Raw genomic sequence first — 16,075 nt, forward strand, 5'->3', positions numbered from 1 at the left:
CAATGGTAAGATTTTGTTATTTCAAAGTGATCAGTAACTTACCATTTGCCTGTTTGTTTCAAGCAGGATTCCCAGCTAGCACTGAAGCTGAGCGACACACTACATTTTATTCTTTGCCATCTTCATTGGAAAGAACACCCACCAAAATGACAACATCCCAGAAAGTTACCTTTTGTTCTCATGGTAATTCAGCTTTCCAGCCAATAGCATCAAGCTGCAAAATTGTGCCACAAAGTCAGGTTCCTAACCCTGAGTCACCTGGAAAATCCTTCCAGCCCATCACCATGAGCTGCAAGATTGTGTCAGGTACGCCAAAGATGTGTTGAAGATGATGTGTGTAGAGTTGAGTCGATGTTAGGATTATTGGAATGGCAAAACAAAGTACTGTGGCTTGTTTTCCCCCTTATGTTCTTCTAAGCAGTGTTTGTTTTAACAAAAGAGAGTTAATCACTTTTGATTGGCAAAGCTGTCACAAACAAACACAAAACTCATTCATATGAAACTAATTTTTGAATGAGGGAAAGAGAACTCAAAATTGTCAAATTTTTGTCTCTTATAATCAGCATGGCTAAAATGTTTGCTAGGATATATGGCTGAAACTAAGGTAGGAATTGAGTTTGGGGATTATTTATGGAGACCAGAGTGACTAATAATAGAAGAAATTTGGAGGCCTTTTGGCTTAGAATTAAGCTTTAAGAATTAGAATTGGTTCAGAATTGAAGTATCTTCTATTCTGTAACCACACTAGAAAATTACTCATTCCTATTATCAGTAGGTAGTTCTGAGGCTTCCTTTTCATTAAAGTTGGATTGTTCTTTGCCTTGTGACAGTTTCACATTTATGATAAGTAAACATGTGGTAGGAATACACTTTATGGCTCTGTATCACCTCAGAAAAGACAGGAAAGAGGGCAGCTGAAAACATCCAGACATTGGGAGGGCTTCTGTGCAATTCTTTTTTTTTTTTTTTTGAGGCAGAGTCTCACTCTGTTGCCCGGGGTAGAGTGAGTGCCGTGGCATCATCCTAGCTCACAGCAACCTCAAACTCCTGGACTCAAGCGATCCTCCTGCCTCAGCCTCCTGAGTAGCTGGGACTACAGGCATGCGCCACCATGCCCGGCTAATTTTTTCTATATATATTTTTAGCTGTCCATATAATTTCTTTCTATTTTTAGTAGAGACAGGGTCTCACTCTTGCTCAGGCTGGTCTCGAACTCCTGAGCTCAAACAATCTGCCCGCTTCGGCCTCCCAGAGTGCTAGGATTATAGGTATGAGCCACCGCACCCGGCCTGTGCAATTCTTAAATGAAGGAGGAAAAAAGGAGTGTTTTGTGCTAAAAATAGACAGCTAAGCAAAAATATCCAAATCCTTGAAATGATGAGAGGTAAAGAATGTATAATTTTACCTACCAGTTAGAAACATACTAGAACTTGCTGCTTCAGAGGTGGAATAGGCTGAACATATCAATTGGTTTGACATTTAGAGAAATTCACAGATGACAAATTTGCTCAATGAAAGACAGCTGAGGGTGTTTAAATGTATGTCAGTAGTCCTTGAGAGTATTCTGTGGGAAGTGAATCTTTCTGGATTGTAACTGTGACATAATATTGACAGAGACTTTTGTCTTGGGCAGGTGAATTTTACATTTTCCTATTTGAAATGAATTGGAAATCAAGATACCAGGCTCCTAAAGCTAGCTGTTCACTTACTGATTTCCTCCCTAATTTTAATGTCTTTGAGTATAACCAATATTATAACAACCTGTAATGTTAAGATCATGTCAATCAAGATTCAGCAGTTCCACACTGTGATGTAAAGCTCTGCTTTTTTAACTTCAGTGTGCATACCAGGGGATCTTGTTCAAAGCAGATTTATATTCAGTAGGTCTGGAATGAGACCTTAAATTCTAAAAATTGCTAACAGTTTCTAACGATTTCCTCAATGATGCTGATGCCGGGGTCCATAAGGGTAAGGATGCAGAGAGTGAATCATACTACAGGCCTCAGCTGCTCCTCTGCTACTGCTTAGCCTCTAAAGCATATGGTCCCATTCACTTTTGCTCATTTGTCACCTTTGTTCTGGTAGCGCTGCCCCTCTTCCTTGGTCCTCAGCATCTTATTAGATGAGTTGAATATATGTATTTTGTTTCTCTTCTCTCTTTTTAATTAATAAAGGTTCCCCAATATCAACTCCAAGCCCATCACCATTGCCTCGAACCCCAACTTCCACTCCAGTCCATGTGAAGCAAGGAACTGCCAGCTCCGTTATTAATAATCCCTATGTTATCATGGACAAGCCTGGGCAGGTTATTGGAACTACCACTCCCAGTACAGGTGTGTTTTTGATCAATATTTGCCGATCCAAAAGGTTTGATCTTTATTAAAAACGTAACCCTGGCATGACGTTGCCTTGTGACAGTTTAACATTTATGTTAAGTAAACTTTTAGTGGGAATACACTTTATGGCTTTGACTGTACCACCGTATAATGGTGTAATGGAAGAATGAAATCTCTATCCATAAACAAAAAGCAGGAATATATAAAAGTAACCCCAATACTGTTTCTCTAAGGGAAGATTTACTCTTTGTAAAAGTTACATTTTTAGATTTTTATGTTTTAAGTTCTCTTTTTAATTTCTAAAAATTAAAAGTGAGCCATAATTAATTTTCTAAAAAAATTTGTTTTCATTTGGAAGACTTACTCTTTTGGGGCCTGCAAGCAGGTAGTTACTTTCTTTTTTTTGTTTGTTTGTTTTTGTTTTGTTCTCCATGAAGGGCACAACTTTCTAAATTAAAAACAAATAGTGGGAAGAGGGAAGGGTGGTGGAAAATGCTTTAAAATTACATTCTGTAAATTTTACTTTGTTTATACATTATTTTTAAATCTGCCTTGCCTATCAGGAAGTCCGACAAACAAGCTCTCTACGGCTCAGGTCTCCCAAGGAACAGGTTCTCCTATTCCTAAAATTCATGGAAGTAGTTTTGTAACATCTAATGTCAAGGTAACACTCTTAATGCATTATTGCACTTTGCTAGTTTCTAAAGACAGCGTGTTTAGCCTCAGCAAGAATGCATCAGTTGATGACACAAATTCCATAAGGTAGAGTCATCAAGCTGATAAGTATCTTGAAGATCACCTACTCCAGACTCCACTACCTTGCTTTGCTCTTTTCCTAGTGTAGAAAATGCTTTTCAAAATGTCTATCAAATGATCACTCAGTATCTATTTGAAAACTTACTGCAATGAGGAAGTGGTCTTGTTTATTTACTTATTTAGTTTGGAGAGTTTTGTTAAAATAATTAACTTGAGGATCATAACTCTGCCAGTTTATTTTTTAATGTTTATTTTTGAGACAGTGTCTTGCTCTGTTGCCTGGGTTATAGTACAGTGGCATCATCATAGCTCACTGCATCTTCAAACTCCTGGCTCAAGTGATCCTCCTCCTCAGCCTCCTGAGTAGCCGGGACCACAGACATGTACCACTATACCCAGCTGATTTTTCTGTTTTTTGTACGGATGGGTCTTGCTACATTGCTCAGGCTGGTCTCAAACTCTTGGCCTCAAGTGATCCTCCACCTCACCCTCCCAAAGTGCTGGGATTACAGGTGTGAGCCACCATGCCCAGCCTTATTTTTTAATGTTTGTTAATGATCTTTTTCATTACATAGTCAAGAAGTGTTCTTAACTTTGCTTCTTGCTCCCATAGTTTATGGCAAATTGGCTGTGTTCTTGCATTTTGTGTTTGGGAATTAAAAATAAGCCACAGTAGTTTTGAATGTTGGCCATTGTTATCTTTGCATATGCCGATTATTTAAGCTCTTTTTGTTGCTTTATTTTTTAAATCATTATTGAAAAATTTTCCCTTTTATTCTGAGTATTTATTGAGTAAATTTTACAAATCCAGTTGTGAGTACTATTAAAAGAGAGTATATACTAAAACATTGCAATTGCCTGTTTCTTTATTTATTTAGTGCCTAGGCTCTAGGGATATAAAAGAAACAATAATAGTCCTTGTCCTTTAGTGATTCATAATCTGGCTAACTAAACATGCAAACTGATAAAGTCTGGCAAATATTAGCTTATCTGCCAAATATTAGCAGTAGTAGGATAGAAGTTTTTCCAGCATACAGCAGGGCACAGATGAGTGGGTTCTTGCCAAGTTATAGCTTTTCTTTGCATTGGGTTTCTAAAACAATATTAAAATGCAGGTGTAGGCCAGGCATTATGGGTCATGCCTATAATCCTAGCACTGTGGGAGGCCAAGGTAGTAGGATCACTTAAGGTCAGGAGTTTGAGACCAGCCTGAGCAAGAGCGAGACCTCGTCTCTACAAAAAATAGAAAAACTTAGCCAGGCATGGTGACATGAGACTGTAGTCCCAGCTACTCAGGAGGCTGAGGAGGAGGATCACTTGAGCCCAGGAGTTTGAGGTTGTAATGAGTTATGATGACACCACTGCACTCTAGCCTGGGTGACAGATTGAGACTGTCTCAAAAAACAACAACAAAAAATGCAGGTGTGGAGGCTTGGAAGACCCACACAGTTTCAGTTTTAGGCTTTTTGTTTTGTTTTGTCTTTTGGTTGTTTATGTTGCTAAGGAATGTCACAGGTTTGTATCAAATATAAATGACTAGATATATGAAATCATCAGTTTATCTTGATTGTAAAATATGTTATTTTCATACATACAGCAGGAGGATTCTTTGTTTGCATCTATGCCACCTCTTTGTCCAATTGGGAGTCACCCTAAGGTTCAAAGCCCCAAACCTATAACTGGAGGACTTGGAGCTTTCACAAAAGTGAGTATTTATTAGGGCATTATCCTACAAGTCCATATGGTCTTCTTTCATAATAGTTTTTGTGTAATGTTGGAGTTCATTGACACTACTCCTACAACATGTTACTTTTTAGAATGTCTCAACTCTTAAGACCAGACCTTAGGCCTGAGACGTGCTTTCATTTATTTAGTGGTGTCCACAGGACAGCTCTTAGAGTCCAGTAAGATGGGAATTCAGAGAGCACAAACAGTTTGTTTGTTTCTTTCTTTTGCTATATGTCACCAATCTGTAAAACAAGTGACTAGGTTGAGTTTGCAAGAACACAGGATCGAGTCCAGATCCTACTTTTGGTCCCTTTAATAGCTGTTATGGACTGTATTTAAACAGCATTTTTACCCTTCTGGTGAAATCCTTCTCTACAGATCAAGCTTCATTAATTTGTTAGTTCCTGCAAAGAGAATAAATCATATTAATAGCTTTTTAAAAATGGGACATTTATTCAATGTCATTATCCTGTTTGTTGCAAGGTGATCATCAAACAGGAACCTGGTGAAGCCCCTCACGTGCCCACCACAGGAGCTGCCAGCCAGTCACCACTTCCTCAGTATGTGACTGTGAAAGGGGGTCACATGATAGCCGTGTCCCCTCAAAAACAGGTCATAACTACTGGAGAAGGGACTACCCAGTCACCAAAGATTCAGCCCTCCAAGGTTTGTGTTGGGTAGGGATGGGAAGGTCAACATGTAAGTGAATGTTGTTTGCCTAAATAATTGACAGACGCTGAAAAGATTCAAGGGGACAGAGGCTGATCCCATAAAAACCTATAGATGAAAGCCCAGTTGGAAAAGCAAGTCAGTTGATGTTAACACATTGACTGCCACACTAGAAAAAAAATTTCTCAGGGCCATGATGTTTTATTATGAAACTATTAATAGAATGAAAACTTCGAAAACTAAATGATCCTTTCTAATTTAATGAAAAATGTGTTGTTTTTTATTGTTTTTCTGTGCATGAGTTATGTGCAACTTGAAAAATAGTTCTCGCAGCTCCCAAGGTGAAGAGATGTATGAGTTACATATGCTTCAGGAGGTCCCAGGCTCAAAAGTAATGTGAGTTAACTACAACTCACATGGCAGTTAATGTGTTAAACCCTTCTGCTCCTATAGTAATCATTGACAAGAGCTGGGGCATATATTATAGAGGGTCCAGAAATCGTTCAAGAGGCAAAGAGACACTGTGTTATCTCTGGCAGTGAAAGGGACTGACTTCATGGACTTAGCTTTCCACTTGATTCAAATCTAAAATGGGTCTACTATTTTACTTATTTCTGATAGAGGAGTGTTACAGTTTACACCTGTGATATCCAGACTGTGTGATGTTGATTGATTCTTGGCTTTCTATAGAGAGTTTAATTTCTGTATAATTTGGAGGTATAGGCGAATTAATATATTTGGAGAACTGTAAAATAATACATAGGTTCATGTTTTCCTGAGTCAATTAAAAATACAATCATGTGTTGCTTAATGACAGATACCTTCTACGAAATGCGTGGTTAGGCAGTTGCATCGTTGTTTAAACATCATAGAGTGTATTTACACAAACCTAGATGGTATTATAGCCTACTACATGCCTAGGCTCAATGGTACAGTCCTGCAGTCTCCAACCCCTGAGGTGCAAACTGGTACCGGTCCGTGGCCTGTTAGGGACTGGGCCACAGAGCTCTGTCCTCACCCACTCCCGTCTTCTATGAAACTGGTCCCTGGTGCCAAAAAGGGTGAGGACCGCTGGACAGTCTATTGCTCCTAGGCTACAAACCTGTACAGAATATAACTATACTGAGTACTGTAGGCGGTTGTAACACAATGGTAAGTATTTCTGGATCTAAACATATCAGAGCATAGAAAAGATACTGTAAAAATACAGTATTATAATCTCATGGGAGACCAGTGTTGGAAATGTGGTCTGTTGTTGACTGAAATGTAGTTATGTGATACATGACTTTAGTATCTGTTGAGTGCTTTTGTATGCCATGCTCATATTTACTTTATCTGTAATCCTCACACAACCCTGCAGGATGGGTATTTTCACCCTCACTTTACAAATGAGAAAACTGTGGCTCTGAGAGGTTAAGCAACTTCCTCGAGAGCATACAGCTTATAAGGGACAGGGAGTTTGAACCCAGGCCTGCTGATTCCAAACTCCCAGTTTCAAAACTAATGAAAATTTGTGAACCATTGTCTCTAATTTAAGCATGCTTTTAGAACATCCAGAGTTAAATTATCTCAATTTTTTGGCAGGTGTATTCTAAAGCTATTAAGAATATTATGTGGATGTTTTTCAACTTGAAAGCCAGCTTGTCTAGGGAGAGTGAATCGTTTTAAGAGGAATATTTCTAAAATAGAAAAAGATTTTAGATATCACATAGCTAGATAAGGACCAAGATAAAAATTCATAGAGTTCCAGGTAGTTTTAAGTTCTGTAAGAGTTTATTAACTACTTTCCCAGCCATATCTGGTTATAAGAATTATCTGCTGATTAAAAAAAATATAGATACCTAGGCCTCCATCTCAGACTTACCGAATCAGAATCTTCTTGGGAGCCTTAGGCATCTGGATTTTTGATAGGCTTCCCTGCTGATACATATGCTTAGACAAATTAAGGAATCGTGGAGCTATAGCATCAGATTTGACTTAGAGGCTTCCATAGCCATGATCATTAAGACAAGCATCCCCAACTGCTTCCCAAGGCTCCCACTGTTGTTTTGGCCGTACAGGTAAGCATTCTGTCAGCATCCTTTAGTGAATCATTTATTGTCATCTGAACTCTCTATTCAGACTTGTTCTGCCTGTATGTTCCCAAAAATTTATTTTGCTTCACATAGCGATATATGGTTTTACCAGTTTAGGTTTTCAGTCAATCTAGCATTGCTATTTATGGTCAGAAGCTCTGGGAGAAGTTTAATCTCCACTTTTTGCCAATCCACTCCTCCAGTAATGCCGAACAACTGTACTGTCTTGACACATTACCACCTACCTAATGATAATATAGGACTAAGAGAAAATAGGTGGGGTTTGTGTTAGAATGCCCTGAATACATTTTAAAGATACCTGAAAAGAAGAGCCACAGCAGAATGTGAAAGAACTGCAAAGAAGCAGTAGAGCATGAGAAAAGTCACGGCTGGCTGTCCAGGAAATTTAGTACATCCTTTGCACTTGAAATAAGGATCTGACTGCAAGAACAGGCTGTCCCTGGTTATTGCTAAAGTGCATTCCTAGAAACTATGCCAGAAAACAGGAGGATGGAAAAAGTACTGTTGCCCATACAACGTTGGAACAATAGAAACACAGCTTATTCACCATTAAATTGGAACTAATTGATCAACACTCATATGCACATATGGAAATAACATTCATCGGAAAACAAGCAGGTGGTGGGGGTGGAGAAGGGGATGGGTAAATTCACCCCTAATGGGTACAGTGCACTCTCTGGGGGGTTGGCACTTATAACTTTGACTCAAACGGTACAAAAGCAATTTATATAACTAAAACGTTTGTACCCCTGTAATATTCTGAAATTAAAAAACAAACAAACAAAACCCAAACAACAACAAACTTTTCAATACTTCGCCCTTGCACATTACTTATAAAAGAAATTTTGACCATATAGTTCATGTATGTGGAAAATAGAAAAAATTGAAATTAAAAAATGTTTTGAATTCTAAAAAAAAACAAACACAGCTTATGTTTTTCCTGAAAGTGGAGAGAGGTACTGCCTTTGATGAGAAAGGGGGCAACTGAGGAATAAATGGGTTCATGTGGGAAGGAAGCAGTATGGTATAGTAAAAAGAGTTTGAGCTTTGGAATTAGAACTTGTTGCAGATCACAGCCACTTACTACTTCTGTGACCTGGGCAGATTACTTAATCTCTCAACCCTGGTTTTTTTCATCTAGTGAAAGAGAATAATACCTCCTGTCTTTCAAAGCTGTAGGAGATTTAGATCATTGTATATAAAGGACCTAGCACAGAGCAGGTGCTGGGTAAGTAGTAGCTAATGTGAAGGTCATATATATACATGCCCAAGTACCATGGTAATAGTTACTATTAAACACTTATAAATGGTTGTATTTTTTAGTGTCTGGAGGGAAAAATCACATATATAGAATCTTCCCCTGAAGTAAATTTTAACTTGGCAAAGGTGTGTACAGGGCACAGGAAGAGCAGAAATAGAAACATTGAATCAAAGTGAGAAGTGTGAGAGGATGAGAAGAGTTGGTGGGTGCATTCAGGTTCTAGGCTGAAGTGTGCTGTTAAAAAAAGTCAAACTAATTTGGCATTATAATGTGTCTAGTTTCAGAGCCCTTACCCTCCTTCCTTGTGTCAATAATTAGCTGGGCCTAGAGTTTTTCCTAATAGAATGCAACTTCCTCATTCTTTTGTTTTTCTAAAACAAAGGGGGAGGGGCATTCATCTTGGAAGTGCTTGCACATAGTGGATAAGCTGATAGTAAAGACTGCCCTCCTGTGGCCAATTTGGGACACCATGTCTTATCAGGCTGTTGGAGAGATTAAGTGTGTCATATCCTGGAACTTTGAAGCAATTGGCACAAGAAGGGAAAAGTAATTCAGATGCATGGAATTTTGGGGAAAAGATCAAAATAGGTCCAATTATGTCTTGATTTCTTTTAAAGTCTTTGCTTTCTTTGTTAGTTTAGGAACATAAAAATAGGCTATATGTAATTTAATTTGTGAAATAGATTATTAAGTTTGATGTGTTTAGGAGATGTGAAGATTCTTGTCTTAGGAAAAAAGTGAAACTGTTATAGCAGAGAAATATAAACACCAGAGGCTTAAATAAATTTCTCTCTCTCACACATAAAAGACCAGTAAGCAGTTTTACTTTGGTGGTTCCATGGTCATCAAGAATCTAAACTCCTCCTGCCTTTTTGCCTGGCATTCTCAAATTTTGGTTTTCACCTTGTGGGCTAAAATAAACACTTCATGTCATGTCACCATGTTCACACTTGTTGCCAGCAGGAAGGGAGCAAGGGGAAAACCCAGGGCAGGCACAGCCCAAAAGTTACACTCATCATTTCTGCTCACGTCCCTTTAGCCAGAAATCAGATGGCCACATCTAGGTACAAGAGGGCTGGAAAATACAGTCATGATTCTGTGTGGTCATGTCCCCATCTAAAAACCGGAGTGTGTGTTACTGTATGAGAGAAAGGGAAAGAATAGATAGTTGGGGTTCAACTAGCAGTTTCTTCCACACCCCAAAAATGTTTTTCTGTATAAAGAAACTTTTTATAAATGTACAGGAAAGTTCTTGACTAGTAAGAAGGGTTTCTGTATCTCCACATATCTAGGGAAATGACCTCACCCCGCTCTGGCCACAGAAACTCCCAGGTCCCCTACAGAATGACGCTCATACAGTTAGAATAAAGAAATGTAGGGTATTTCAATAAGCTAGAAGAGCTGGAGGAATTTCTCATCTCCATTCTGGACAAACTTGCTTTTTTCCATTGGTTCATTTATTTTGTTTCTTCCTTCTTTCTCTCCTTCCTTCCTTAAACATTCATAAAAGTAGAATAGTATAATGACTCCCATGTGCCCAGGACCCAGTTTCAACAATTATCAACATTTTGCCAATCTTATTCCTCTTCCTGGAATATTTTAAAGCAGATCCCAGATGCTATATAATTTCACTCAAGATTAATTTCTATTTGAGTAACTGAATCTAGGATTTAAGATCAAGATCTCTTGCGTTGACCAAATGCTGAAGACAGCAACAAATGTTTGTCCCTCAGCTCTCCTTTTCTAGTCTCCACGTCAGCTCATGGAGTACCATTCTTCAGTTAATAATAAGTGTCATGGTTAGCAGCAACAGCAGCTAGGCATTTTATAAATTTATTCTCATTTTGTTTCATGATTTTATGAGGTATTAATAAATATCATCTGTATTTTATAGATGAGGCTAATGCTAAAACTCAAACAGGTTAAATAACCTAGCTACTAACTGGTATAACTGAATTGGGAAACCAAATCTGTTTGCTTACAGAAGCCTGTGGTCTTTCCTCTTTATTACACCGTTGATTAGGGACTGTTTTCTTTAAATCAGCCATATTATGCAAGAACAAAACACATGTATTTTACTGTACTCACAATCTTTGAATAAAAACTATGTATAATTTAGTAATTATTTATTTAAAACATCCCATTCATCACTAGCATATAATTTATCATTTTATTCCATCTCCTAAATAATCCTGTTATTTTTTAATTTAGAGTTTTAAATTTCAGTAAAATATAGAGAACAATATAATCAACACCCACATATCTTGCACCCCAAGTTAACATGTTAATATTTACACAGATCTTTTTTTTAAATTTTTTTATTCATATAAACATTAGTTTAATATACTAGTCTAGACAGGTTGTTAGGCATACGTACATTATACAAAAATCAAAACCAGTACATCCCCCTTTAATGACATCTAGCTATGTTTCTGCATATTTTGTACTAGTCATTTAATTACTTGCAAAATCAACTGTACTTGTGAATGGGGAGAAAAAGCTAAGCAATCTTAGCATCATGACTAATTTCGACTTCACAAGCACTGACCATATTTTCTTATGGCCACCAACATTCAGCCCTTTCTGGAATTGGGGGGCATAAGGCCAAGTGAGTAGTCTGTCACCTCTCATGGGGTGACATGAAAATTTGAATTTGTAACCAATTCTCATATGAATCAAATGTCTTTAATATTAGAATAGCAGATTTTTCTGTCTAAAGGGCAGTTTTAAAAAGGTGTCAAATATGCCCCCAGTTTTTCCAGTCCTGTGCCAAACATTCAGACCCTCCCTGTTCAAAAAAGGAAGTCAGTTTACCAACTCTTTGCTAATTAAAGGATGCAAAATTAAGTATTGTCAATGCCCAATAGTGAAGCACAGCTCCTCTTTTTTCCCCAAAGAGTTATTGGGAATCATTAATGAAGTCAAGCTGCTGGATGACAATTGACAATTGCAAGTGGCTCTCCAAAAGCTCAGACCTTTTGTTCTGCAAATAAAACATGACTGATAAAAGTTGTAGTCCACTTTGTTCTTCCCAGAAGCAACACTATCATGACTTCGATGTGTAGCCTTCCAATCCATACTTCTATTACATAAATATGTGGCCATGGAAAACATGTAATATTTGTGTTTTGAAGCTTTTCATAAAAGATACATGTATACATATTTCTATGTATGTCTCTTTTCACTCAATATGTATTGTTTCAGTCTTTGTATGCTAAAATATATACTTCTACAGGGTGTCCCAAAAGTCGCCATACATAGGGAAAATAGGAAATTGTAGCTAAATGTACCTTTATTTACAAAATTTTTCCTTTGTATGGAGAGTTTGGGACTCCCTGTCGTTGATTCATTTTTGCTAATGTGTGATGCTCCATTGTCTATCTTAAATCATGGTTTATCCATTCCTCTGTCTGTACATATTATAATGTTGTTATGTTCTATAGACATTAGGTTCCTAATAGTTTTTTGTAATTACAAATAATGCTCCCTTGGACATTATTCTATATGTTCCCCTGAGCACAAGTCTAAAATTTCTCTAGGCTATATTCCTAAAAGTAGAATTCCTACTATATGGGGTATGTGAATTTTCAATTTTAGCAGATATGCCAGTGCATCTCTGGAGTGGCTTTGGAAATTTACCTTTCTACCAGCAGTGAACAAAAATTGCTATTTCCCCATAGCCTCTAGCCAGTTCTTGGTGTTATCAGATTTTTAACTTTTTTTTCTTCCCAATCTGATAGGTAAAAAGCACTTCCTATTTTATCTTTTTTGCCTTAAGAAGGCAGATCATTTGTATTTCATATACCCTTATAAAAGTCTTTTCATCTAGTTTCTGGTGAGTTCTTTTTATGAAAAAAAGAAATGGGAGTGGGAAACAGTGCCCCAATTTGCCATTAATTAGCTTCCTCTAATTTAACTGTTTACTTTGTTTTAAAAGAGCTCCAGAGTATTTTTTTACTTGAAAGGGTTCACTTTACTCTCAGAGCCAGATATTTCCAACTTCCATTTGGATATTGAGATCTTTTTTTAAGAAATCCAGTTAAATATTATTCTTGTTTAAACTTTTTAAATCAAGTATCCACCTTCAAGGAAAGGAAAGAGTAGGAAGACATAGCGAAAAAGGTAACTTTTTTTAAAATTCAGTCGCAAGAAGTATCGTATATTATAAATGATGTGAGCTGTTAGGAGTTACAGAGATGAAAGAAGAGATTATCAATTCAGGTAGGGATAATATAGAAGTTACTGAAGAGGTGATATTTAAAAGTATCTACTGGAATTTATAGTTCTTATATGAGAATGTTTATTGCACAGTTTTTTATAATGTAAAATTTAAAATTACCTAAATATCCAACAGTAGTGAAATGTTCTCCTACATAGATTATAATATTATCTATTCTAATATATTATTATTTGGTCATTTAAAAATAACATTGGAAAATGCTTGTGATGTTTAAAAAGTTACAAAACTATATGTACAATGTGATCCCAATTCTGTGTTTTAAAATGTACATTACAAAGAATTGGAAGTAAATACATTAAAAATGTTTGAGATTATTTCTGAATGAGTAGAATTTTTTTCTTTATGCTTATGAATTTCCCAAATTTTCTATTAAAAAATGATTTATTATCAAAGTAAGTTATAAAAGTAGGCAAGGTAAGACAACAATCTTTAATCTTTTATTATTATAATATCCAAAATGTAAGACATAATGGTTGTTCTTTCGCATCTGTCCAGATAGCATTCGTAGATGACTGAATTAGACTCCGTGTGTTATAGCTAGGCCTTTGCTCCTTGCTAGAACAGAGTGACTACTGTTCTAAGAGCTCTCAAAGAGACTATGAGAAGCAGCACTGTTGGACTCTTTTCTATTTTGAACAGGTTGTTGGGGTACCAGTTGGGTCTACTTTACCTTCAACAGTGAAACAGGCTGTGGCAATCAGTGGTGGCCAAATCCTTGTAGCCAAGGCCAGCTCTTCTGTTGCCAAAGCAGTTGGTCCAAAGCAAGTTGTGACCCAAGGAGTGGCCAAAGCAATTGTGAGTGGAGGTGGAGGAACCATTGTAGCCCAGCCGGTGCAGGCCTTAACCAAGGCTCAGGTCACTGCTGCTGGTCCTCAGAAGAGTGGATCGCAGGGTTCAGGTAACTAATAATCATGGGGGTCCTTTCAGCAGCAGCTCTGTCCAAAATTTCTTTTGCTAGTGATTTTATCTGATATCTGATCCGGTCTAGGAAAGCCCAGTTAGGTTGATGCTATAAGAAGTGTATAAAAACATTTGTTATTCTTTTTTATAGAACATTTTACATAGAGGTGTGTAAGTAGTTTGCTTTAAAGTTACACGTATCCACACAGTCATCCGTTGGTATCCGTGAGGGATTCGTTCCAGGATCTCCTGCTGTGGACACCAAAATCCACAGATACTCAAGTCCCTCCTGTAAAACAGCGTAGTATTTGCATATAACCTATGTACATCCTCCCATGTACTTTTTTTTTTTTTTGTAAGAGATAGGGTCTTGCTTAATCACCCAGGCTGGTGTCAAACTCCTGACCTCAACCATTCCCCCCACCTTAGCCTCCCAAGTAACTGGGACTACAGGTGAGAGCCACCACACCTGGCTTCTCCTGTATACTTTAAATCATATATACATTACTTATAATACCTAATACAACATAAATGCTTAATGTAAATGCTATATAAATAGTTGTTATATAGTGTTGTTTGGGGAATACCAAGAAAAAAAGTCTGTATATGTTTAGTACATATGCAACCATCCTTTTTTTTTCCCCTCAAATATTTGAATATTTTTGATCTGTAGTTGTTTAAACCCATGAATACAGAGGGCCAACTGTACTTGCCAATTAGGACAGTAGACCTTGCCCTAACTTTGACTTTAAACAAATGGGGGAAAATGTGTATTCATCCATAGATAGGGTTATTGTTTAATTAATTGTCTAGCCCACAGTACTTTGAGAGTAGAAAGAGTCACTATTAATAATTACAATGGGACATAGGTGTAACCTAGAACTGTTCTGGTCAAAACTAGAAAATAGGCTCACCCTATTTATATACAGATGTAAATGAGTTTATGACAGGCTCTTCTGGTCTAAATTATTTTTTAATTAGCAAGATATTTAAGAATATCAGCCTTTAAAGCATTCTGCATCTAGGAAACAAACTGTAAGTTTACTGTTTGTTAGTGTTTTTATATATAAGATTTAATTGCCCCTATTTTAATTTCAGAGTGTTGCCTTCAGTTCCAATTTATCTTACAGTTTTTCCTCCTTTTTTTTTTTCCTTTACCATTTTAGTAATGGCAACGCTGCAGCTCCCAGCCACTAATTTGGCCAACTTGGCAAATTTGCCTCCTGGCACTAAACTCTACCTTACCACAAACAGCAAGAATCCTTCAGGAAAAGGAAAACTGCTGCTGATCCCTCAAGGAGCCATCCTGCGAGCTACCAACAATGCTAGTTAGTTAAATCAGTTGGTTCTTGGGTCTTTGGCTATGGTTATCTCATCCACCTGAGAGGGAGTTTTTACCTATTTCAGGAAGCATTTCTATAACTCTTTGATGGTGTAATGGTAGCATTTGCCCATATGGATTTAAAACATATGGGTAATTTAACTGGACATGAGTTTACTATTCAGTTTGTGATCAGGGATGAGTGACTGGATAGAGATGGCTGTTAAGGCTATTTTGGGAGAAAGTTGTCTGCATGAACTGTAAATGAAGAGTTCTTCCTTTCAGTGGCATCTGAATATCATCTCGTGATACCTGAGGGAAGATCTATCTTCTTTCAGTAGCTGGAAGTCTAGTTTCATTTTAAAGGGGATAGAAATAGGATTAGAATCAAATGTCTCTGCCTGACATTATTTAGATGTACTTCTTAACATTTGCTGGATTTGGAGATAGAAAGAGGAATACAGGCTCTACCTTAGTGTATACATTTAAAGCCCAAAGGAGATTAGGTAGTTTATCTGGAGTTACATAAACTTTTGCTTTAACGTATAGAGAAAAACAATTTGGGTGGTGTTGAGAAGGAAAAGGTATAAAGGAAATTATTTCCCTCTGAATCAGAAATAGAATGGTACAGTAATCAGGTACATTAGAAATTAACCACCCTTGCCAAAAGGCAGTGTGCAGTGTGTAAGCTTATGGCCATTGTGTTTATTGACTATGATGGGTCATTGCCACTCTCTTGCCCTGGTATTTTTTCCTCATACCTAAGCA

The 16,075-nt window shown here is 37.3% G+C and overlaps 1 protein-coding gene across 2 annotated transcripts in view; it reads left to right on the forward strand.

The window, feature by feature from the left end:
* YEATS2 (YEATS domain containing 2) overlaps nt 1–16,075 on the forward strand; it is a 94,671-nt gene that overhangs the window by 47,809 nt on the left and 30,787 nt on the right. For both annotated transcript variants that reach the window (XM_045539780.1, XM_045539781.1), the window contains exons 11-17: nt 67–306; nt 2,175–2,333; nt 2,900–3,000; nt 4,690–4,797; nt 5,304–5,486; nt 13,726–13,984; nt 15,153–15,314. In XM_045539780.1, coding sequence (XP_045395736.1) covers nt 67–306; nt 2,175–2,333; nt 2,900–3,000; nt 4,690–4,797; nt 5,304–5,486; nt 13,726–13,984; nt 15,153–15,314 — 1,212 coding nt within the window. The remainder of the gene's footprint in view (nt 1–66; nt 307–2,174; nt 2,334–2,899; nt 3,001–4,689; nt 4,798–5,303; nt 5,487–13,725; nt 13,985–15,152; nt 15,315–16,075) is intronic.

The sequence above is a fragment of the Lemur catta genome, chromosome 1 (genome assembly GCF_020740605.2).
Source record: "Lemur catta isolate mLemCat1 chromosome 1, mLemCat1.pri, whole genome shotgun sequence".
Lineage (NCBI taxonomy): Eukaryota > Metazoa > Chordata > Mammalia > Primates > Lemuridae > Lemur > Lemur catta.